Source organism: Salvelinus alpinus, chromosome 3 (assembly GCF_045679555.1).
Source record: "Salvelinus alpinus chromosome 3, SLU_Salpinus.1, whole genome shotgun sequence".
In the NCBI taxonomy this organism is placed as follows: Eukaryota; Metazoa; Chordata; class Actinopteri; order Salmoniformes; family Salmonidae; genus Salvelinus; species Salvelinus alpinus.
The window spans coordinates 16746184-16770075 of record NC_092088.1 but is presented as its reverse complement, the minus strand read 5'-3'; the positions used below and the strand labels follow the sequence as shown (position 1 = coordinate 16770075).

The 23892-nt window shown below is 44.5% G+C and overlaps 1 protein-coding gene across 2 annotated transcripts in view; it reads right to left on the bottom strand.

Moving 5' to 3' along the window:
* Positions 1 to 1431: 1431 nt before the first annotated feature.
* The window catches only part of LOC139570125 (probable E3 ubiquitin-protein ligase HECTD2), a 45103-nt gene continuing 22642 nt past the window's right edge, over positions 1432 to 23892 (bottom strand). For both annotated transcript variants that reach the window (XM_071391685.1, XM_071391687.1), the window contains exons 15-21: positions 20971 to 21129; positions 13955 to 14029; positions 13742 to 13829; positions 13492 to 13598; positions 3425 to 3540; positions 3075 to 3218; positions 1432 to 2905 (exon numbers count right to left, since the gene is read on the bottom strand). In XM_071391685.1, the coding sequence (XP_071247786.1) occupies positions 2785 to 2905; positions 3075 to 3218; positions 3425 to 3540; positions 13492 to 13598; positions 13742 to 13829; positions 13955 to 14029; positions 20971 to 21129 (810 nt within the window). In that variant the 3' untranslated portion in view covers positions 1432 to 2784. The remainder of the gene's footprint in view (positions 2906 to 3074; positions 3219 to 3424; positions 3541 to 13491; positions 13599 to 13741; positions 13830 to 13954; positions 14030 to 20970; positions 21130 to 23892) is intronic.

Sequence of the window (23892 nt, the reverse complement as noted above, 5' to 3'; positions counted from 1 at the left end):
GTCACTTCAGAAACCGGGCGGTTGTTGATCTGATGAATGGCGGTAACCTTTATAAAGTGTTTTTAACACGCCTCCGATGGCATGTGGTGAGGTGTTATATGGCCTTGATCAGACAGATATGAACGTGGCCCCTGGCTATTGAGTTCTCTGGTCTACCTTTGGCCTGATTATTGACCTAGACCCACCTTGAGGTGTGAGACAGCGGAGGGCTGTCAGTCACTCGGGGCCAAACTGGACACACAAAGCTGTCTGATTGTAGGAAGGTCAAATATTTTACTGAGAGACTCAACCTTCTGATCAGCCACGTGATGTGATTGCGTCATCTACAGTCTCTATGGTTTATCATGTGAGTATGGTTGCTGACTGACTGGCTCTCTGATAACCTTTATGATAGGAGTCCATTCTCAGCTGGCTACAGTACAACATTGTACATAGACTAGAGAAAGACTACAGAGACCGTCTATACAGATGCTTTTAGAGGTTCCTAGCAGCAGCTGGGTCCATTTAGACTACAAGAGAGCAACCCAGATTTAAATGGAAGGCTAGTAGTCATTTTATTTCTGCTGGGGGATCCCTCCTGTGATTGGGCGACTGGTCTATATTTTCACAAGCTTGGCTACTGCTTAATTAACACTTTCCCCATTTAAAGCATTAGCTCATCACGTCAACTATACTAAAAGGCTTCTCCAGAAGAACATAGTGCACATGTTTAAAATCAGCAACAGGCCACATGATTAGTAGGTTTTCTAGAATGCAGGATAACTTACAGTGCATTCAGAAAGTATTCTGACCCCTTGACTTTTTCCACATGTTGTTACGTTACAGCCTTATTCTGAAATGGATAAAATAATTCAATCTACACTCAATACCCCATAATGACAAAGCAAAAACAGTTTTTTGTAAATTTTTGCAAATGTATTTCAAATAAAAAAATTAAATATCACATTTACATAAGTATTCAGACCCTTTCGTATGTTTTCTAGAGTACAGGATAACTTAACCACAGGAGGTTGGTGGCACCTTAATTGGGGAGGATGGGCTCGTGGTAATGGCTGGAGAGGATGGTTTCCATGTGTTTGATGCCATTCCATGCGCTCCATTCCAGCCATTATTGTGAGCCATCCTCCCCTCAGCAGCCTCCACTGAACTTAACTGTGACTAAATCCCCATGTCCAACATATACATTCAATGATGATGTAAATAGTTATCTATGCAGTATACTTTAAATAACTTCCATTCCATCACAGTTGGTGGTATGCATTGCAACTTCACTTCCTCACTGTTGGGGAGAACTATAAACAGTTGACCTGGGCTCATAAATCAACACAACCGATTGCTCCTGTTAGAGAAGCACAGGCAGTCTTTCTTTAGTGTAAGTGTCCATTACCTGAGGAGAAAGAGTAATGAGGGAGGACTCAATGTAAGGCAAGATCGTCTAAGCCTGGTAACCTTTGTTTAATTGGACACCACATGCAACAGGACAACGGATCTGTTTCAACAAAGACCTTATTTTTATTATCAAGATCATTTTAGAAGAATCATACAGTCCATGAAATATGGACATCCTGAGCGAGCTAACTACCACACAAGTGTCACCACTTTACAAAAGGATCCCTATACAACAGTATTAAATCACATGACATAGTTCCCGATACTGTACATTTCATGAATTCGTCTCATCGTTTTAACCTGCAGGTGTGTGAGGTCCACCGAACTCATACTTGCCTTGATATCAATCGTGATCTCATTGGTGTTTTGTAACTATTTCATACCTCTCCATACAATATGCCAACTGTACCAAGAGATGTAATCTGTACAGAGAGGCATCACCGACAATGTGGGAGTAAGCAAACAAGGTACACAGTAAGTTCCCACATCAATAATAGCCATATACCAGCACAACTACTGTATTTATTTATTTATTTAACTAGACAAGTCAGTTAAGAACAAATTCTTATTTACAATGACGGCCTAGGAACAGTGGGTGAACTGCCTTGTTCAGGGGCAGAACGACAGATTGTTACCTTGTCAGCTCGGGGATTCAATCTAGCAACCTTTCGGTTACTGGACCAACACTCTAACCACTAGGCTACCTGCCGCCCCAACATGATAAACCTTACCGAAGCTTGATTCCCTTTCCTGCTCTACATGAACCCATCCAGAAAGGGTCGTCTAAAAACTCTGCTCACGAACAACATAACAGAAACGTCTTCCAAATGTTTCAAAACTTCTGAGACCTCTGAAAACAAAATATATTAGTATAAATACCAACAAGATAATATCTGTGTTCATAATTTACCATCAGACTCGGAATGATTTAAATGTTAGTCCTGAAAAGGCTTTTGTCAAAGAGAGGCGGGAAAGAACTCTGTTCAGGAGGAGAGATGGGCTCTGTCACTTTAAGAGCTGACACCACAGTACTGGCAGACTGTTTGTTTAACTATTTTATCACAGACCAACCCAGCCCTGCTCTGACCTACATTCAACCTCTGACTTTAATAAACAACTCCATTGTTTAATGGACTGGGCAGAACATTTTCCATGTCCATTTTGATATCCAAAAGGCAAAGGTATTTATAGCACAAACGGGAGAGCTTTGAAGGCTATACTTGTAATGTAACTTTTCACTCAATATTCTACAGAACCAGATTTGTTAAGTATATTATTAAGAAATACTGAAGCTGAGAGATTACTGGTAGCATGTCTGAACATGTTCAAATATACACACCCTACTGACCACGATCCAAAGATAAATGGCAGTTTAACCATTGTCGTTATCTGAGTTTACTCCAGTCCAAATCCCTCCGCATTTGAAATGGCAATAGTTAACTTCTGCTTCAGTTCTTTTTTGTTTTTGTATGGTGGCAGGCAGATCTGGTTGAAACATGTGTGAGATATAGGCAACCTGGAAGGAAGAAAAGGTCAACGATAAATTCACGTTTGTTCACAGTTGCTGTTCTGTATAAATCAAATGTGACAATACCAACTGAATAAAGGAGGTCTGCTTTTAGTACTTTCGAACATGTTTACAATGAATAAGAAAGAAAACAGTGAGGACATCTGCAGTATCTCACCAGTCGGTGGAGGCATCAATCTTGGAGATCTTGAAGTTGAGGTCGGCCATTCCTCCCACGGGGACGCGGTCACTTCCTGTTGAGAAGTGGAGCAGCCTCTTCTGGAACTTCAGAGGGAATCCCAGCACCACGTCCCAGAACGCCCTGACCACGTAGACGGAGTAACACATTAGATGATTTACTTTAAGGTTAGGGTTAGGCACAATCATTAGGACCTACTTTAATTAGATGCACCATCTGGGATATTTCCTGCTGTTCACTGGTCATTTAGAAACTCAGGATTGTGGCTTTAATATCTATGAGACATCAGGCCTTTTTACACAATGACTGATATGATGGGTTTATAGTACCTGATGGTGGGGTCAGTCTTGCTGTAGCCCTCGTACTGGGCTGCCTTCTGCAGAGAGCTCATGTCCAGGTTGGGACTGCCACACACCAGGATCTCCACCTCCTCGGGCCTCAGTAACTACAACGAGAGGGACAAGACACAGAGTCGCTATCGCAATAGTCTGACAAGTAAAACGGCAGGATATGAAACTACAGGACACAATGGGATTCCAGTGAAACTGCAGGATTTCACAAGACAACCAGTGGTAGTACCAAGGGAGTTTGTCCATTAAAACCTGACTACTGCATGACACAAGACAAGGAGTTACTACCATGTTGGTCTGAATCATGAATCCCTGTTTATTGACCCAATATTGCACTAAAATTTGCACTTAAACAGAGCAGTGCATGACTATGGTAGTGTCATGCATGGATTGTTGTGTCACACACTGTCTAAAGTATTAATCATACACATTATGCAAGCATTATCAAGTTGCAAACTTGATACCTTTGGCCTCATTTTGCAAACCCTAATAGACATAGTTGCATATTTTCTCTGTATTACTCTGTCCTTGACCACTTTTCAGTCCCATGCACTCTTCCCAGCTAGCACATTTGGTTCCTTGGATGTTGTGGGAATGTACGTTTTTGGTTTTCCTTTGGTTCTGGGAACGAAGCCATAAGTGTCCTGACCGGTAAAGCTGAGGTTCTGAGAACTTTGTAGCGGTATTAATTAGAGAAAGGTAAAGAAGATTTTGTTCGGGCGCCAGGCAGGTATTAACCCTGCCGAAAGAAAAGAATAGTAGAACAGCGAGTACCACTACCAGACCCACACACATCAACAGAAGAGACTGCCTAGAGTGTAGCCTGTTGACCAGATAGCCAGCGGAGAGAAAAAGAATACACATCACATTCCTTCCACAATTCTTGGTAACCCCACCAAACATACCTCATATAACAATAATGGCAGAGCAAATAAACAGCAACTTCATACAATAACAAATGAACCCAGTCATCACACAGAGGATTTGCAATAGTTTGTATTTTCTTCCTGGGAAGGACTGCAGAGGGTATGAATGTGTGGTGTTCATATACACACTAGTCCAGCTCCAATGAAACTTCAATGTACTTAGGAAATAGAGTCGGTTGCAGTGTAAAGCACTGGACCATAGCGGGAAGAGAAAGAGAGAAAGGGAACAAGAGAGGGCTTAGCTGTGGTCTTGAGGTTGCAGGTATCCGGTCTGACTGTCCGATGGTATGTTGGGTTGTAGTTGAACGCTTCGCAACAAATGTTGCTACTAATCCATTTGATCCATAACCATCGTGGTCCCAAATGAGAACAACCACGTCATCGAGCGATCACACCGAGGATTGATCCAAACACTGTACAACCACATACGCTGAAGACAAACAAAAAACCTCTGCAGCATAGCACACAACAAAAACTGTCGCGCCAATCAATAGCTCCTCTCCAATAGAGCTTAACGAGCTCTTTTATCTCCTCCTTCCTACTGCTCATGCGCTCTTAAAGTGGCAGCGCACTTAAGTGCAGGATTTCGCCACAACTTTTACTATGGTTCCCTGGATGTTTTCCTGAGAGGTTTTATTTAAGTAAAGAAATAACATTCTGAGAACATGTTTCAATAAGACTTTTAATAACACTGCTAGCTAGCATGAACTGTTTTGAACTCTAAGCACAGATAGGACACATGGAAAATAATCAGCATTAATCATGCAAACACATTTTTTTTTTTAAATTGAGGCATGGTATCTGTGAGATTAGAACCGATGATCTTCTGTTTACTAATCATGGAATAGTCCACTGCACCACCTGGATGTTGCTAGAATACCAAGTTTTTTTTTACTCATACAAAGCTATTCATTTTAGTCTATTCAAACAGACCCCATTTTAAACGCAACAATCACTAATTAAGATCAGGTGTGGCCAACACACCTGAACACACTTAACATTGCTTTGCTTTCTTCATATCTCAGTCAACCAGACAGGTCCTACAGGCCCTAGTTTTGTGGCACCTGGAATACTGTCCAGTTGTGTGGTCAGGTGCGGCAAAGAAGCACATAGGCAAATTGCAGTTGGTCAAAAACAGAGCAGCACGTATTTCACTTAGATGTACTCGGAGAGCAAATATCAATGACATGGACGTCAATCTCTCCTGGCTCAAAGTTGACGAGAGATTGACTGTATCACTATTGGTCTTTGTGCGAAGTGTTGATGTGTAGAAGGTACCGAACTGTCTGTTCAAGCAGTTGGCACACATTTCGGAGTTCATCAGTACCACACGAGACATGCAACCAGAGGTCTCTTCACAATCCCCAGGTCCAGAACAGAGGCTGGGGAACACACAGTATTAAATAGAGCAATGGCTAAATTAAACTCTCTGCCACCCCAGGTAACTCAAACTAGCAATAAAAACAGATCAAAAAACAGATAAAAGAACACCTTACAACACGACGGGGACACAGACAATTTTTATGCATTTTGTATTGTATTATGTATTGTATTATGCATTGTATTATGTATGTGATACGTGGTTGGGAGACGACAGTGGTTGTTTCGCCTGTCTATCTTAAGATGAATGCATTAGCTGAGGGTCGCTCTGGATGGGAAATTCTGCTGAATGGCTAAATTGTAATGTAAATGTAGTGCTATGTATATTTATGTATATTATGTACTTTATTTGTTGTGTTGTTTCCTGTTTGAATCCCAGGAACAGTAGCCGCTGCCTCAAATCCGAATAAATACTAAAAGATAGAGGATAGCGAGAGTTTTGTTGACGCTGAGAATGTGTTTTTAAATAATATTCTTAGAACTTTCTTTGAACATAACTAATGTTTTCTTGTGTTTTTTATGGAAAGTTTTCTTAATGTTCAGAGAACATGAATTAAAATAGAACCTGCAGAAAACGTTATGCTGAAGTACTGAAATTCCGACAGAAAAATATTGTTTCTTAATGTTCTCTGAACGTTCTGAGAACATGACTTTAAATAGAACCATGAGGAAACCTGTAGAAAACGTAGTACTAAAATTCCCACCGAAGAAGCATATGGTTCTCAGAACGTTATGTGCTAGCTGGGTATCCTGCACCATTCCCAGAACATTGTGGCAAGGTTATATGCCAAATAACCATAGGACAACAACGCTCTCACCAAGCGCAAAGAAACATATGGTTCTCAGAAAGTTGTGTGCTAGCTGTGTTATCACATCATGACTCCACTTTATCCAAACACACCCAGACAGCAGTGTCAGGCAGTGCACGTTCTGCAAGACTGCCTCACAGCAGCACAGTTTCACCTTGTTCATGAAGTGCAAACATAAATGCAACCCGATGACTAGCTAGAGCAAGCCAAGCCAATGGCAAGATCCAGCTGAGGTATAGAGTTACTGAAGAATCTGGGGCAGACCAAACTGTGGTCTGCCACACTCCCTTTCCCCTCTCTCACCCATCTTCCCTCTCTCCCCTCACCCCACTAGACAGCCAGTGAGTTATTGCTGTCACAGCAGTGTTGCATAATTAATGCAAGCGTAGACAACCATTGCGTAACTGTATCAAGGAGCTAGTTTGAAAGCCGATTGCATTCACTGGCGTGGGGCCATGTGGGGGCTAAAGCTGACTTTTCCTACATGTACAGTACATGTTTCCGTCCCACTTTCACTGACCAGCATGAAAATACATGTACAATATGAGCCTGTTCATATGAGCATGCACTGCCTTGGAAAGCTAAGAGGAAAAATCTCCTGAGAACTAATAGATTGTAATAACAGAACTAAAAATAGAAGCAGTACTGCATATATCTAACTACTGGCAAATTCTATGTTGGTGCTGGTGCAACAAGAGCATATTAAGTAGCAAGTCCTACCAAGATTGAAAGAGGGATTTTTGTTTTAGTCTCAGTGCAAAAACAAAAAGCTCAGGGACATTTGTCATTTGAGTCCCCGTCAAGTTTAGTCATTGCGACAAATGACATAGTATTACTGATTCTGATATTGCACTGCATTGTATTCTGTTTAAAATTATATTCCTGTTACATTCTGATGGGTTCTGAGTTCTAAATTGAAAATATGAAGTATCCTTATTCATGTCACTGAGGGAGAGAGGGGAATTTAGACATTTTACATTCTGTGAGAATATGTTATTGTTGGACATCAGGGATCCTATGGGGAGGAGTCAGGTCAGATGAAGTAAGGAAGAACAGATATCACTAAGGTTCTATTAGCAATATAGATGTATTGGGTGTTCAGATGTGTAAGAGACTCAGCATAGGAGAAAGGGTTAAATACCAGTACTTGTATGAATATGTTTGTCATGCCCTGACCTTAGAGATCCTTTTTATGTCTCTATTTTGGTTGGTCAGGGCATGAGTTGGGGTGGGCATTCTATGTTTTTGTTCTATGTTGTCTATTTCTATGTGTTTGGCCAGGTGTGGTTCTCAATCAGAGGCAGCTGTCTATCGTTGTCTCTGATTGAGAACCATACTTAGGTAGCCTTTTCCCACCTGTGTTTTGTGGGTAGTTGTTTTCTGTTTTTGTGTCTGCACCAGACAGAACTGTTTCGCTTTCGTTCTCCTGTTTGTTGTTTTTGTTCGATTTGGTTTTTGGATTAAATGATGAACACTTTAAACACTGCACCACTCTTCCTTCAGCCCACGAGAATCGTTATAATGTTTTTGGTCTTATGCAGCTGTATGACCCAGCGGGTCAATAAACTTGGTTTGAGCTTTACTAAGCGTCCGTGAGTTTTTTACTCGGTTTATTTAGAACCCAACAATGCATATTAGATTCCTATTCAAAAAGGATAGACTCAGCATGCATGCTAAAATTGCTGCACCAGGAAAATAATTAAATGAATGTTTAACTGTGGTTTGTGGTCGGTTCAGCTGTGGCATAAATACCAACTCTGGCATTCAGTGACACGTACAGCAAACAGATAATTGAACAGTCAAATATTTGTTTTTGGAAGTGCAGCAGAGTCCTTGCCCAGACAGATACCAATGACCGCAATAAAACAATGAGGGAAATTTCCATCGCTGTCAGCTCATCTGAAAATTCACTACATACAGTTAATTGCAGTACTCCAGTCTTTTTTAATCTGTCACGCCCTGAACTTAGTTCCTTTTTTATGTCTCTATTTTGGTTTGGTCAGGGCGTGAGTTGGGGTGGGCATTCTATGTCTGGTGTTCTATGTTGTCTATTTCTTTGTGTTTGGCCGTGTGTGGTTCTCAATCAGAGGCAGCTGTCTATCGTTGTCTCTGATTGAGAACCATACTTAGGTATCCTGTTCCCACCTGTGTTTGTGGGTAGTTGTTTTCTGTTTTGTGTATTGCACCTTGCAGAACTGTTCGTTTGTCGTTTTGTTGTTCTAGTATTCGTATTTATTAAAAGGATTATGAATACTTACCACGCTGCACCTTGGTCTTCTCCTTCTCCCGACGACGTTTGATACAGAACTACCCACCACCAAAGGACCAAGCAGCGTGTAATGGACTCCTGGACATGGGAGGAAATATTGCACGGCAAGGGACCCTGGGCACAGCCGGGAGAGTATCGCCGTCCGAAAGAGGAGCTGGAGGCAGCTAGAGCGGAGCGCCGACACTACGAGGAATTGGCTCGAGGTAACGTGCACGAGAGGTAGCCCCATAATTTTTTTTGGGGGGGGGGGTGGGCACATGGGGAGATTGGCGGAGTCAGGTAGGAGACCTGAGCCAACTCCACGTGCTTCCGTGGCGAGAGAGTGACCGGGCAGGCACCGTGTTATGCCTTGAAGCACACGGTGTCCCCAGTGCGCACGCATAGCCCGGTGCGCTACATCGCAGCTCCTCGAATTGGCCGGGCTAGAGTGGGCATCGAGCCAGGAGGGATGATGCCGGCTCTGCGCATCTGGTCTCCAGTGCGTCTCCTCGGCCCGGGTTATACGGCACCAGCCCTACGCACGGTTTTCCCGGTTCGCCAGCACAGCCCAGTGCGGCCTGTTCCAACTCTCCGCACTTGCCGGGCTACAGGGGGTATCCAGCCAGGACAGGTTGTGCAGGCTCGTTGCTCGAGACCTCCAGTGCGCCTCCACGGCCCAGTGCATCCGGTGCCTCGGACAAGGCCTCCTGCATGTCTCCCCAGCCTGGTGAGTTCTGTGCCTGTGCTAAGCCCTAACCCTCCTGCATGTCTCCCCAGCCTGGTGAGTCCTGTGCCTTCTCCCAGAGCCAGGCCTCCTGTGTGTCTCTCCACTCCAGTGATGATCCATGGCACGAAGCCTCCAGTGATGATCCATGGCACGAAGCCTCCAGTGATGATCCATGGCACGAAGCCTCCAGTGGTGATCCATGGCACGAAGCCTCCAGTGATGATCCATGGCAAGAAGCCTCCACTGGTGATCCATGGCACGAAGCCTCCAGTGATGATCCATGGCACGAAGCCTCCAGTGATGATCCATGGCACGAAGCCTCCAGTGGTGATCCATGGCACGAAGCCTCCAGTGATGATCCATGGCAAGAAGCCTCCAGTGATGATCGATGGCACGAAGCCTCCAGTGATGATCGATGGCAAGAAGCATCCAGTGGTGATCCATGGCACGAAGCCTCCAGTGATGATCGATGGCAAGAAGCCTCCAGTGGTGATCCATGACACGAAGCCTCCAGTGATGATCCATGGCAAGAAGCCTCCAGTGATGATCCATAGCACGAAGCCTGCAGTGATGATCCATGGTACGAAGCCTCCAGTGATGATCCATGGCACGAAGCCTCCAGTGAGGATCCATGGCACGAAGCCTCCAGTGATGATCCATGGCACGAAGCCTGCAGTGATGATCCATGGCACGAAGCCTCCAGTGATGATCCATGGCACGAAGCCTCCAGTGAGGATCCATGGCACGAAGCCTCCAGTGATGATCCATAGCACGAAGCCTGCAGTGATGATCCATGGCACGAAGCCTCCAGTGATGATCCATGGCACGAAGCCTCCAGTGAGGATCCATGGCACGAAGCCTCCAGTGGTGATCCATGGCACGAAGCCTCCAGTGATGATCCATGGCACGAAGCCTCCAGTGATGATCCATGGCACGAAGCCTCCAGTGATGATCCATGGCACGAAGCCTCCAGTGATGATCCATGGCAAGAAGCCTCCAGTGGTGATCCATGGCAAGAAGCCTCCAGTGATGATCCATGGCAAGAAGCCTCCAGTGATGATCCATAGCACGAAGCCTGCAGTGATGATCCATGGCACGAAGCCTCCAGTGATGATCCATGGCACGAAGCCTCCAGTGATGATCCATGGCACGAAGCCTGCAGTGATGATCCATGGCACGAGGCCTCCAGCGACGCCCGTCAGTACGGAGCCTCTAGCAACGCCCTCTAATCCGGAGCCTCCAGCGTCGCCCTCTAGTCCAGAGCCTCCAGCGTCGCCCTCTAGTCCGGAGCCTCCAGCGACGCCCTCTAGTCCGGAGCCTCCAGCAACGCTCTCTAGTCCGGAGCCTCCAGCGACGCCCTCTAGTCCGGAGCCTCCAGCGACGGGCTTCAGTCCGGAGCTGCCAGTGTCGCCCTCCTGTCCGGAGCTGCCAGAGTCGCCCTCCTGTCCGGAGCTGCCAGAGTCGCCCTCCTGTCCGGGGCCTGCTGCGAGGGTCCCCAGTCCGGGGTCGGAGGCGAGGCGCTCTAGAGGCGCCACCTAAGTGGGCCAAGCCAGAGGTGGAGCGGGGTCTACGTCCCACACCAGAGCCGCCACCGCGGTGAAATGCCCACCCAGACCCTCCCCTATACGTTCAGGTTTTGCGGCCGGAGTCCGCACCTTTGGGGGGGGGGGTGTACTGTCACGCCCTGACCTTAGTTCCTTTTTTATGTCTCTATTTTGGTTTGGTCAGGGCGTGAGTTGGGGTGGGCATTCTATGTCTGGTGTTCTATGTTGTCTATTTCTTTGTGTTTGGCCGTGTGTGGTTCTCAATCAGAGGCAGCTGTCTATCGTTGTCTCTGATTGAGAACCATACTTAGGTAGCCTGTTCCCACCTGTGTTTGTGGGTAGTTTTCTGTTTTGTGTATTGCACCTTGCAGAACTGTTCGTTTGTCGTTTTTTTGTTTTTTTGTTCTAGTATTCGTATTTATTAAAAGGATTATGAATACTTACCACGCTGCACCTTGGTCTTCTCCTTCTCCCGACGATGTTCGTTACATAATCATGTCAATTTTTATTTATTCTAATTGATTGATTACTTGGTGTAGTCCAGGGGTACTCAAATACTATTTGAAAAGGTCCAGTCACACAAATGTCCTAGGTGGAAAAGGTCTGGATTGATATGGTAATTGATCAGTGTAGTAACAAACTTCAACCCCAACACAAGCACTGTCCAAGACACAAACTGATTACACTGCTCTTATTGTTGGAGAGAAAATGTTGTAGTTTTAAAGATTATTTCCTGCTATTCTACACATTTTGCCATTTCTTAATGTGTTCATATGTTATCTGAGTGACTCAAACATTACAACAAAATCGTATTTTTTGGTGGGGACCCGTGGTCCGTACGGGTCTGGATACGGACCGCGGCCTGCCTATCAAAGACGGTTGGTGTGGTCCATCTTTCACTCATTGTTAGTTCCACAATATGCCGATCGGTTTCAGTCAGCAGGTCAGCAAGGAAACAGTTAATTAGCTAATGGGAAAGCAACTGATAACGACCAGAGAGAGCCAGATCCTCCCATGTCAAACCATGCAAATCTAACCATAAAGCTGGCCTGGTTCTGCATGAATACAGAAGCTTTGTGGTCTGTCTGATTTATATTCGTGGAAGGACGTCACTCTTGTCATTTATTGTGGTTCCCACGTACACTTTCTATAGGCCACTCATACGAGCCTCCCCCTTATGGCCCAAAGAGCCCTGGTTACAGGGTGGAGACAGAGCACACAAAAATCCCTGTTAGGACGCCTATGTCAAGAGAGGGGGAGGGGAGCTCTGTGAACACATTTAGCAGGCAGCGAGGAACAGTACACTCACTCACACACCTTCATGCACACACAGCCTAGCCTCAACTCCTCATTGCCTCTCTGTAAAATGTAAATGCAAAATGGACCTCACGTTTCTCCCTATGCTGCCTAATCAGGAACTTTCTACATGAGTTGAACACTATTGACACTTCAAACAGGACCAGCTGGCACTGAAATGCAGCACAACAAATTATGTCCTTTCACTTTCAGTGATACACACTAAAAAAGAATGGTTCTAAATAATACCAGATAGTGGTTCTTTGGCTTTTAACCCTAGCAGAACCCTTTTTTGAAGGTTCTATAAAGAACCATACTCATAAGGTTCTAAATGGAACCTGTAAGCTGTTATAAATAACTATTTCCTAAGGTTCTATAAAGAACCATTAAAAAAGTTATATACAGTATATAGCACCAAAAAAGTGTTCCGGTATGGTTATAACCCTTTTTTGTCACACCCTGATCTGGTTCACCTGTCTTTGTGATTGTTTCCACCCCCCTCCAGGTGTCGCCCATCATCCCCTGTGTATTTATACCTGTGTTCTCTGGTTGTCTGTTGCTAGTTCGTTTTGTTTCGTCAAGCCTACCAGCGGTTTTCCCTCTGTTCCTGTCTCTCGATTGTTCCTGTTTTCTAGTTTTCCCGGTTTTGACCTTTTCTGCTTGCCCTGACCCTGCTTGCCGTCCTGTACCTTTGCCCCACTTATCTGGATTACTGACCTCTGCCTACCCTGACTGCCGTCCTGTACCTTTGCCCCACCTATCTGGATTACTGACCCCTGCCTGCCCTTGACCTGTCTCACTAAACCCAGAAGCCAGCTGCACCAATGTGTCAGAGGAAACACTGTACAACTGGAAACCGTGTCAGCGTGCATGCACCCGGCCCGCCACAGGAGTTGTTATAGCACAATGGGACAAGGACATCCTGGCCGGCCAAACCCTCCCCTACCACAGACGACGCTGGGCCAATTGTGCGCCGCCTCATGGGTCTCTCGGTCGCGGCCGGCTGCAACACAGCCTGGGTTCGAACCCGAATCTGTAGTGACGCCTCAAGCACTGGGATGCAGTGCCTTAGACGACTGTGCCACTCGGGAAGCCCAAAAGTCTTGACATTCTTACCATCAAAGCGTCGGAGGCGCACACACTGTGGAAGCCATAGTAGAAGGTAGTAAACTGCCTGTAAATGGACTTATTCAGCAGGAAATCTACGTACAGCTGGACATACTCTGCAAAGACAAGAATAATCAAACAATCAACTATGAGAGAACAAACAATTGCCACATAGTCTGAAAGGCAGTGTACTGTTAGATATCCCAAGCTACTGAAGGACAGTGGTCTTTTCTCTGGCATCTGTCTACTTCTCACTTACCCTTCCTGTTCTGGTTGGTGACAGGAATCTTATCTCCTCCCGGTTTCAGATTGTAGGACTTGATCACACCTAATTCTTCCTGCGACACCTAAAATAACATTCATCACATTAGTGGAGCGCTTCCCTTGTGCTGTCACAGTATGTATTATGGTGATGTCAAATATATTATGTTTCATAAGTGTTATTGTGTATAAGAATTTGTGTTTTCCCCACCTGAAAAGTAGTACAGAAGTCCTCCTCCACGTTGCCTTCGTAACTGAGAAGTTCTGCCAGCCCATGAGAAAGATCCTGAAACACGAGATCAAATCTTTAAGCATGGCTTTTTATATAGATTGCAACCAATCTTTATGAAGCATATATACCTTATTCTTCTTCTAAATCTGTAAAGAGGGAAAAAAAGCATCTTGCCATTTGAAAGTGCCACGGTGGAAACTTCTGCCTCATACAGCACAGAACACTATGTTCATAGAATGTTTTATGGAGGAAAATCTGACTTCATTTCACTATTGATACTTCTAATGACTGACTTCTCTTTTGTGTGACATTGTAAGAACAAACAACAAGAGCACCATGTAAAGCCTTTGCCAATACACAATCTAGAACACATATTGAGGAAACAAAATAACCATTATATGGTGTATGCATGGTACATGATTTGTTGTAGTTGATTTGATTAGGATCCACATTAGTGCTACAGAGGAACTTGGGAAAATGACAACTGGTCCAGAACAAGGCAGCACAGTTGGCTCTTAAATGTACAGGTAGAGCTAATATTAATAATTTGCATGTCAATCTCTCATGGCTCAAAGTAGAGGAGTGATCGACTTCATCACTACTTGTTTTTGTAAGAAGTTTTGACATGTTGAATGCACCGAGGTGTCTGTTTAAACTACTAGCACACAGCTCAGACACCCATGCATACCCCACAAGACATGCCACCAGAGGTCTCTTCACATGTCCAGAACAGACCATGGGACAGTACTATATAGAGCCATGACTACATGGAACTCTATTCCACATCAAGTAACATACGCAAGCAGTAGAATCAGATTTGAAAAACAGATAAAAATATACCTTATGGAACAGCGGGGACTGTGAAGAGACACAAACACAGGCACAGGCACACGATAACACATGGATTTTGTATTGTAGATATGTGGTAGTAGAGTAGTGGCCTGAGGGCACACACTTAATGTGTTGTGAAATCTGTTGTGAATGTATTGTAATGTTTTTCAAATTGTATAACTACCTTAATTTTGCTGGACCCCAGGAAGAGTACATGAGAGTACAGCTAATGGGGATCCATAAAAAACACAAATACAAATCCAAATTAGCCAATGCCAATGGCGACAGGTAGTCTTACTGGGGTCTGACACTTAACGACAATACATCTAGCAATTACACATACATTATATACACTGCTCAAAAAAATAAAGGGAACACTTAAACAACACAATGTAACTCCAAGTCAATCACACTTCTATGAAATCAAACTGTCCACTTAGGAAGCAACACTGATTGACAATAAATTGCACATGCTGTTGTGCAAATGGAATAGACAAAAGGTGGAAATTATAGGCAATTAGCAAGACACCCCCAAAAAAGGAGTGATTCTGCAGGTGGTGACCACAGACCACTTCTCAGTTCCTATGCTTCCTGGCTGATGTTTTGGTCACTTTTGAATGCTGGCGGTGCTCTCACTCTAGTGGTAGCATGAGACGGAGTCTACAACCCACACAAGTGGCTCAGGTAGTGCAGTTCATCCAGGATGGCACATCAATGCGAGCTGTGGCAAGAAGGTTTGCTGTGTCTGTCAGCGTAGTGTCCAGAGCATGGAGGCGCTACCAGGAGACAGGCCAGTACATCAGGAGACGTGGAGGAGGCCGTAGGAGGGCAACAACCCAGCAGCAGGACCGCTACCTCCGCCTTTGAGCAGGAGGAGCACTGCCAGAGCCCTGCAAAATGACCTCCAGCAGGCCACAAATGTGCATGTGTCAGCATATGGTCTCACAAGGGCTCTGAGGATCTCATCTCGGTACCTAATGGCAGTCAGGCTACCTCTGGCGAGCACATGGAGGGCTGTGCGGCCCCACAAAGAAATGCCACCCCACACCATGACTGACCGACCGCCAAACCAGTCATGCTGGAGGATGTTGCAGGCAGCAGAACGTTCTCCACGGCGTCTCCAGACTCTGTCACGTCTGTCACATGTGCTCATGTGCTCAGTGTGAACCTGCTTTCATCTGTGAAGAGCACAGGGCGCCAGTGGCGAATTTGCCAATCTTGGTGTTCTCTGGCAAATGCCAAACGTCCTGCACGGTGCTGGGCTGTAAGCACAACCCCCACCTGTGGACGTCGGGCCCTCATACCACCCTCATGGAGTCTGTTTCTGACCGTTTGAGCAGACACATGCACATTTGTGGCCTGCTGGAGGTCATTTTGCAGGGCTCTGGCAGTGCACCTCCTTGCACAAAGGCGGAGGTAGCGGTCCTGCTGCTGGGTTGTTGCCCTCCTACGGCCTCCTCCACGTCTCCTGATGTACTGGCCTGTCTCCTGGTAGCGCCTCCATGCTCTGGACACTACGCTGACAGACACAGCAAACCTTTTTGCCACAGCTCGCATTGATGTGCCATCCTGGATGAACTGCACTACCTGAGCCACTTGTGTGGGTTGTAGACTCCGTCTCATGCTACCACTAGAGTGAGAGCACCGCCAGCATTCAAAAGTGACCAAAACATCAGCCAGGAAGCATAGGAACTGAGAAGTGGTCTGTGGTCACCACCTGCAGAATCACTCCTTTTTTGTGGGTGTCTTGCTAATTGCCTATAATTTCCACCTTTTGTCTATTCCATTTGCACAACAGCATGTGAAATTTATTGTCAATCAGTGTTGCTTCCTAAGTGGACAGTTTGATTTCACAGAAGTGTGATTGACTTGGAGTTACATTGTGTTGTTTAAGTGTTCCCTTTATTTTTTTGAGCAGTGTATATAAAAGTATTTGGAGAGCCCTTCAAATTAGTGGATTCGGCTATTTCAGCCACACCCGTTGGTGACAGGTTTATACATTTTTTGCACACCGTCATGCAATCTCCATAGACAAACATTGTCAGTAGAATGGCCTGACTGAAGAGCTCAGTGACTTTCAATGTGGCACTGTCATAGGATGCCACCTTTCCAACAAGTCAGTTCATCAAATTTCTGCCCTGCTAGAGCTGCCCCGGTCAACTGTAAGTGCTCAGCCACGAAGTGGTAGGCCACACAAGCTAACAGAATGGGACCGCCAAGTGCTGAAGCGCATTAAAAACTTTCTGTCTTCGGTTTCAACACCGAGTTTCAAACTGCCTATGGAAGCATTATCAGCACAATAACTGTTCGTCGGAAGCTTCATGAAATGGGTTTCAATGGCAGACCTAAAATCACCATGTGCAGTGCCAAGCGTCGGTGTAAAGCTCGCAGCCATTGGACTCTGGAGCAGTGGAAACAAGTTCTCTGGAGTGATGAATCACGCATCACCATCTAGCAGTCCGACTGACGAATCTGGGTTTGGCGAATGCCAGGAGAACGATACCTGTCCGAATGCATAGTGCCAACTATAAAGTTTGGTGGAGGAGGCATAATGGTCTGAGGCTGTTTTTCATGGTTCGGGCTAGGCCCCTTAGTTCCATTGAAGGGAAATCTTTACACTACAGCATACAATGGCATTGTAGACGATTCTGTGCTTCCAACTTTGTGGCAACAGTTTGGGGAAGGTCCTTTCCTGTTTTAGCATGACAATGCCCCCACGAACAAAGCGAGGTCAATATAGAAATGGTTTGTCGGGATCGATGTGGAAGAACTGGACTGGCCTGCACAGCGTCCTGACCTCAACTCCATTCAACACCTTTGGGATGAATTGGAATGCAGACTGCGAGCCAGGCCTAATTGCCCAACACCAGTGCCCGACCTCACTAATGCTCTTGTCGCTGAATGGAAGCAAGTCCCTGTAGCAATGTTCCAACATCTATTGGAAAGCCTTCCCAGAAGAGTGGTTGCTGTTATAGCAGAAAAAGGGGGACCAACTCCATATTAATGCCCACGATTTTGTAATGAGATGTTCAACGAGCACGTGTCCACATACTTTTGGTCATGTAGTTTACATGTCAGTACATGCACACAAAAAGTAGGCGTTGTGTCGTGCGTGAGGTGTTGCTTTATTTGTTTTTTGAAACCAAGTTTGCTGTTCACTTGTGAAATATGATGGGAGTTCCATGGCTCTGTATAATACTGTACATTTCCTTGAATTTGTTCTGGACTTTTGGGGAATGTGAAAAGACCCCTGGTGGCATGTCTGGTGGGGTAAGTGTGTGTGTCAGTGCTCTGTTTAAGTTGACTATGCAAACAATTTGGAACATTTAATGTTTCTTATTAAAAAAAATACCGACGCGGTCAGTCTTCCCTCAACTCTTAGCCAAGAGAGACTGGCATGCATAGTATTAATATTTGCCCTCTGATTACAATGAAGAGTAAGACATGCCGCTCTGTTCTGGGCAAGCTGCAACTTAACTACTGTAGCTCCTTCTTTGCAGCACTTGATCATATTTTTTTAATTTTATTTAACTTGGCAAGTCAGATAAGAACAAATTCTTATTTACAATGACAGCCTAGGAACAGTGGGTAAACTGCCTTGTTCAGAGGCAGAACAACATCGTTTTACCTTGTGGGCTCGGGGATTCGATCCAGCAACACTTTCTGTTACTGGCCTAAGTCTCTAACCACTAGGCTACCTGCCACCCCATATGACTGGACAATATCAAGATAAGATAAAACTAGAGCCTGCAGGACTTGCTTTGTGGAGTCTCTTTATCACGGACAGACCTCTCCCCATCTTTACACAACCATTGATCAATATATTTTGACCATGACAGTTTACAATCTAAGGTAACACCAAGAAATTTAGTCTCCTCAATGTGGTCAACAGCCACACCACTCATTACCAGATTCAGCTGAGGTCTAGAACTTAGGGAATGATTTGTACCAAATACAATGACATCACTGTGATTATGCTATTCCAATCCATACCTTAGAACATAGTCACACAAAATACATTTTACAATGCAAAAGCAATCATTCGAAGAACAATGACATGTGTTTGACGTCAGTGCTGGTCAGTCTTTTTAAAGAACTTGTGGTAGCTTTTTCCCTGTCCTCCTCCAATTTAGGAAAAAGTATTCAACAGAGGCCGTTATGTAAGCTAAGACAAGGCCAACTGCCCAGTACAGACCAACATCTGGCAAGGCTGCGCAGCGCAATGTTTATTAATTTAACTAGGCAAGTCAGTTAAGAACAAATTCTTATTTATAATGACGGCCTACCCCGGCCAAACCCTTACGACACTGGGCCAGTTGTTTTCCGCCCAATCTCAGCTGGTTGTGATACAGCCTGGAATCGAACCAGGGTCTGTAGTGACACCTCTAAAACTGAGATGCAGTCATTCAGACCGCTGCACCACTCGGGAGCCCAATGAGATAAGATGCATACTGAATAGAAAGCTACACAATTACACCAAAAGCAGTTTAATACTAGTCTTAGTGACAGTAATGTATTGTGTGCATACAAGTAAACAGTATATGATTAACATAGAGTTTGTAACAGTTTGTAACAGTGAGTTTGTAGAGATTGCAAGTGGAGATGTGCATACGTTAGGTTTGAGAGCCCTCTGCTGGTGAATATTGGAAAATGTCAGTACTTCAATCACTTTCAATAGCAACTCAAAAATCTACATATTATGTGAAACTACATGATTATATAAGGAAATATTATGTCAACAAAGCATAACATTGATGGCAATTGCAGAACATGTCATGCCACGTGAAGTGTATCTCTCCTCCCTAATCCTCCTCCTTAACTACAGCTGGCATCATTCAACCCCCCTGATCAATAAAAAATGTTGCCATCACCAGGAGAGCTTCATCAGCAGTGTTAGACTGCTAGGTGTGACATCTGTGGGTAGGAATCTATCACTGGTGTGTCTGAGGTGATGGTGGGAGTCCAGCCTGGCACCTCTGAGACCTAGCCAAATCACTCCCATCTCACTTTGGCAGCAGCCACACTGTTATGAGACTGGTGGCAGGGTGAGACTGGGACCGTATGGAGTGTGAACCTGGTTGATTATCTCACACTCCTGTGGCGCACGGCACAAACACTTCGACACCACGCGTCAACAAATAGCACAATATATGACTCCCTAAACTACAAGCACATTACTGACATTATGATGCCTTTATTCCTTCACATATTGTTCAGCTATAAGTAGGAACAGGGGCATATTGGAGTTAAATTTAGCAGATGTTGCTTCAATATATCAACATAATTTTCCTTCCTCACGATGCCATCTATTTTGTGAAGTGCATCAGTCCCTCCTGCAGCAAATCACCCCCACAACATGATGCTGCCACCCCCGTGCTTCACGGTTGGGATGGTGTTCTTCGGCTTGCAAGCCTCCCCCTTTTTCCTCCAAACATAACGATGGTCATTATGGCCAAACAGTTCTAGTTTTGTTTCATCAGACCAGAGGACATTTCTCCAAAAAGTACGATCTTTGTCTTTTTTACTGTGGATATAGATACTTTTGTACCTGTTTCCTCCAGCATCTTCACAAGGTCCTTTTCTGTTGTTCTGGGATTGATTCGCACTTTTCGCACCAAAGTACCTTCATCTCTAGGAGACAGAACGCGTCTTCTTCCTGAGCGAAATTCAACTTAGTGTATGTAAACTTCTGACCCACTGGAATTGTGATACTGTGAATTATATGTGAAATAATCCGTCTAAAAACAATTGTTGGAAAAATTACTTGTGTCATGCACAAAGTAGATGTTCTAACCGACTTGCCAAAACTATAGTTAGTTAACAAGAAATTTGTGGAGTGGTTGAAAAACAAGTTTTAATGACTCCAACCTAAGTGTATGTAAACTTCCGACTTCAACTGTACATCCATATTCATATACTGTACAAATCAACACTTTACCCTTCAGAGAAAATCTTAATCATTCTAAAATGTCCTCTCATAAGCATCACGTCCATTCATTTGATTGTAGAAATAATTATCCTTAAAAAGAGGAGTACTGTGTAAGTATACAAATGTTTCATTGACTACTGCAATCAATATTCTTGTACTTGTGATCGTTAGGAGAAGAGTGCAGTGTAATGGGAAAGAATGCCAGTGAGAGTCACAGCTTGTGTTGTGTACATACAGGCATGACCTGCTGCAGGTCGTCCAGGGTGAGGGTCGCCATGCCAACGGGGGGATCGAGGTCACACGGCACCACGGGCAGGGTCAGCAGCTTCTTGTAGACACAGGGTGGGAAGCTGATGTCCAGCGTGATGCTGTTGTAGACGGCCAGTCCCATAAGCTGACACATATCAAGTTGAGGGTGTATCAAAGTCTATGGTAAGGCGGTATTCACAGATCCTTTGCAAAAGAAAGCAATTACCTTCCAACACCAAATGACTCAAGGTTATCATTAAGAGAACTCATATACACCACTTGAAGAACAGATTAAAATGTGGTTAGTTATATTCCTTTAATGTAGCATAGCAGTATTGTGCTCCTGAGTTCTTTATACTTCGTAACAACGACAGCATTTTATACTAGCTTCACAGACCCTGCAGCGTGTGGTAATGATCACAATTATCACTCGATTAACACAGTATTTCGCCATGTATATTGGCTAGTAGCAGATCTGAAGAGCGAATATAAACAGCAGGTGTATTATGCATTTACAATGAAATTGGACGGAGCCTGAACTCCTAAAGTGGTTCCAGCTGCTTCTGGCAGATCTCACTTCATGTGTCGCCCATATGGAACTTCTGTGGGAGAGGCTAAGCTGCAGAGCTCCCTAGCTTGCTAAATAGATGAATAGAGTTTGCTTCAACTTATATTGGCGCAGACTTGGGGAAAATTCCATGGGAACTGAGAAGCGGAGAATGAAAATCAGACCGCTCCAGCCAGACTTGCAGCCCACAAAATAAGACAAAACAGAACCTTTCCGTTTTTATCACTATTTCTCTCTCTTCTCTGTTGTGACACGGCATTTTTCATCACTCCGCCCTCCCTGTGGTGTTGGTTGCACAGTTTCAGACAGAGACACATAGGCACTTCAGTGTCGGTCAGTGTGCAGTAATTCTAACCGAGTGGCAGACAGACTGGTGAGGTGGAAGGGGTGCAGGGGTATGTGGGTGGACTAGCTCAGGCTGGCTGAACATGCCTCAGGCAAGGAGGGGACAGCAGACAATGGAGAGAGGTAAGGCCAGGACACGGCCCTGGCTCCTGGCTACTGGCTGCCTCTGTGTCTGCCTCATCACTTCTGATTGTGCAACTTGGCGAGATTCGAGTCAGCCGTACCCAAGGGGAGAGCCACGTGCGCACAAGCTGCGACTCCCAACGCACACTGACTGTCGTCTCTGTAGAACACCCAGAAAGTGCTGAATACATGGTAGTGTCATTCCACCAGGGGCGAAAATCTGAGATCAACCTTGGAGGGGACAATTACATTACATTTTCTCAAGAGCAATTCCTGAGGGGGACACCAAAAGTAGTGCTGTAACACATAGCATACGTTGTTAAATGTATATTGAGGAACCATAATTCCTACAACTGGATAATTGATAGGTACAGTAGTTAACTGAAGGGTTTTCCCAACTTGTTCAAATGTTTAAATCATTATAATTCTACTACTAATAATAGTTATAGCAGTGCTCCTTACCAGTCCAGTATGTATGCAGGTATTCGTACTTACAACCAGCAATATCAAGAAAGGTCAGTAGGTGACAATGGTACTGTACACTGTATGGGTGTAGTTTTCATAAATACAATGAACATGGTGTGATCACATCTAAAAGAATCTCCATTGAGAACCATCACAAAGTTGGTCTCCGTATTGAATTGACCTTTTAATTTGACTTTTTCTGATACATTTATATAGTCATTAAATATGTGCACCTGGCCTGAGTCTACAATATCTTTGCAAGAACAAAAAGCTTAAAATAAGTACAGTTCTAAAAGCAAAATAACTACTTCAATGAAAAACCCAAATAAATCAAACAAAATATCCTTCAGTCAGTGTCTCAACTCTTCAAACAGCAGCTATGGACAAGTATGTCGCACAAAGTATGCAATTTTAAATAAAATAACATGAAATAAATCATTTGTAAGTGTACTGAAAACTACTAAACAAAAGAACAACTATCAATTACACCATGGGTTCTCAAACAGGGGTCCATGGACTAATTGCAAGGGGTCCGTGAAATAAAAAAGTGTAATGAATGTAGTCAGTACCACAAGGTTTCCAGTAAGTTTACATATAATATAGAGGGGGTGGAGGTCCCTGTGGACCGCTCAAAACCTTGCCTGCCTTGCCTCAAAATATGCAGGGGTTCCAGTACCCCAAAAAGGTTGAGAACCACTGCTATACACACTACTGAACAAAAGAACCGAGCATATGTTTGCGGGTTTCCTCAACAACACATCAGTTGGCACTTTCGCAATGCCCTCGCCTGTTGTCTCCGACACCCTGTATAGCCCAATAAACTCCTTGTGAGGGACATGGTCATGGTCAACATAACGCAGACAGACATTCTCCTGTTCAGCACCAGAGACATCTTGAGTACCATCAACAATTAATGAAAATTGTACAATCGGAAGAGACCTAATCTCAGCTGCAATGCCTCGAATGACTATAGGCCATGATGTTCAGAATTTCATTCTGTGCTTTGGGGCCTGTGTACATTGTGGTACGCTCTGTTAACCACTTCAGTAAAATGGGATCATCCTCTTCTGCCCTAAGTTTCAAAATCTGGTATAAATTCCCACTGTCATCCGTGTGGCCTCTAAAGGCTTGTCCCTGTCTTACTACATGCCGCACCGAACTAACAATTTTCATCAAGCAATGCCTTGCGTCATCCTGCTGTTTACCCCACGCGCTGGACATAACTGGACACTGATTGGATTTAGCTGGTGTGCTGTTACAATTACAAAGTGGCGGTGGGTTTGGCAATTTTGATGTGCTGTGAATTTTTCAATGGCTTTTCTCCAGTTCCTAAATCCTGCACTAATGAAGGCAGCATCAGCTCTTTGGCCAAAAGATGGCTGGCTTGAAAACCCTTGGCTACAGTGA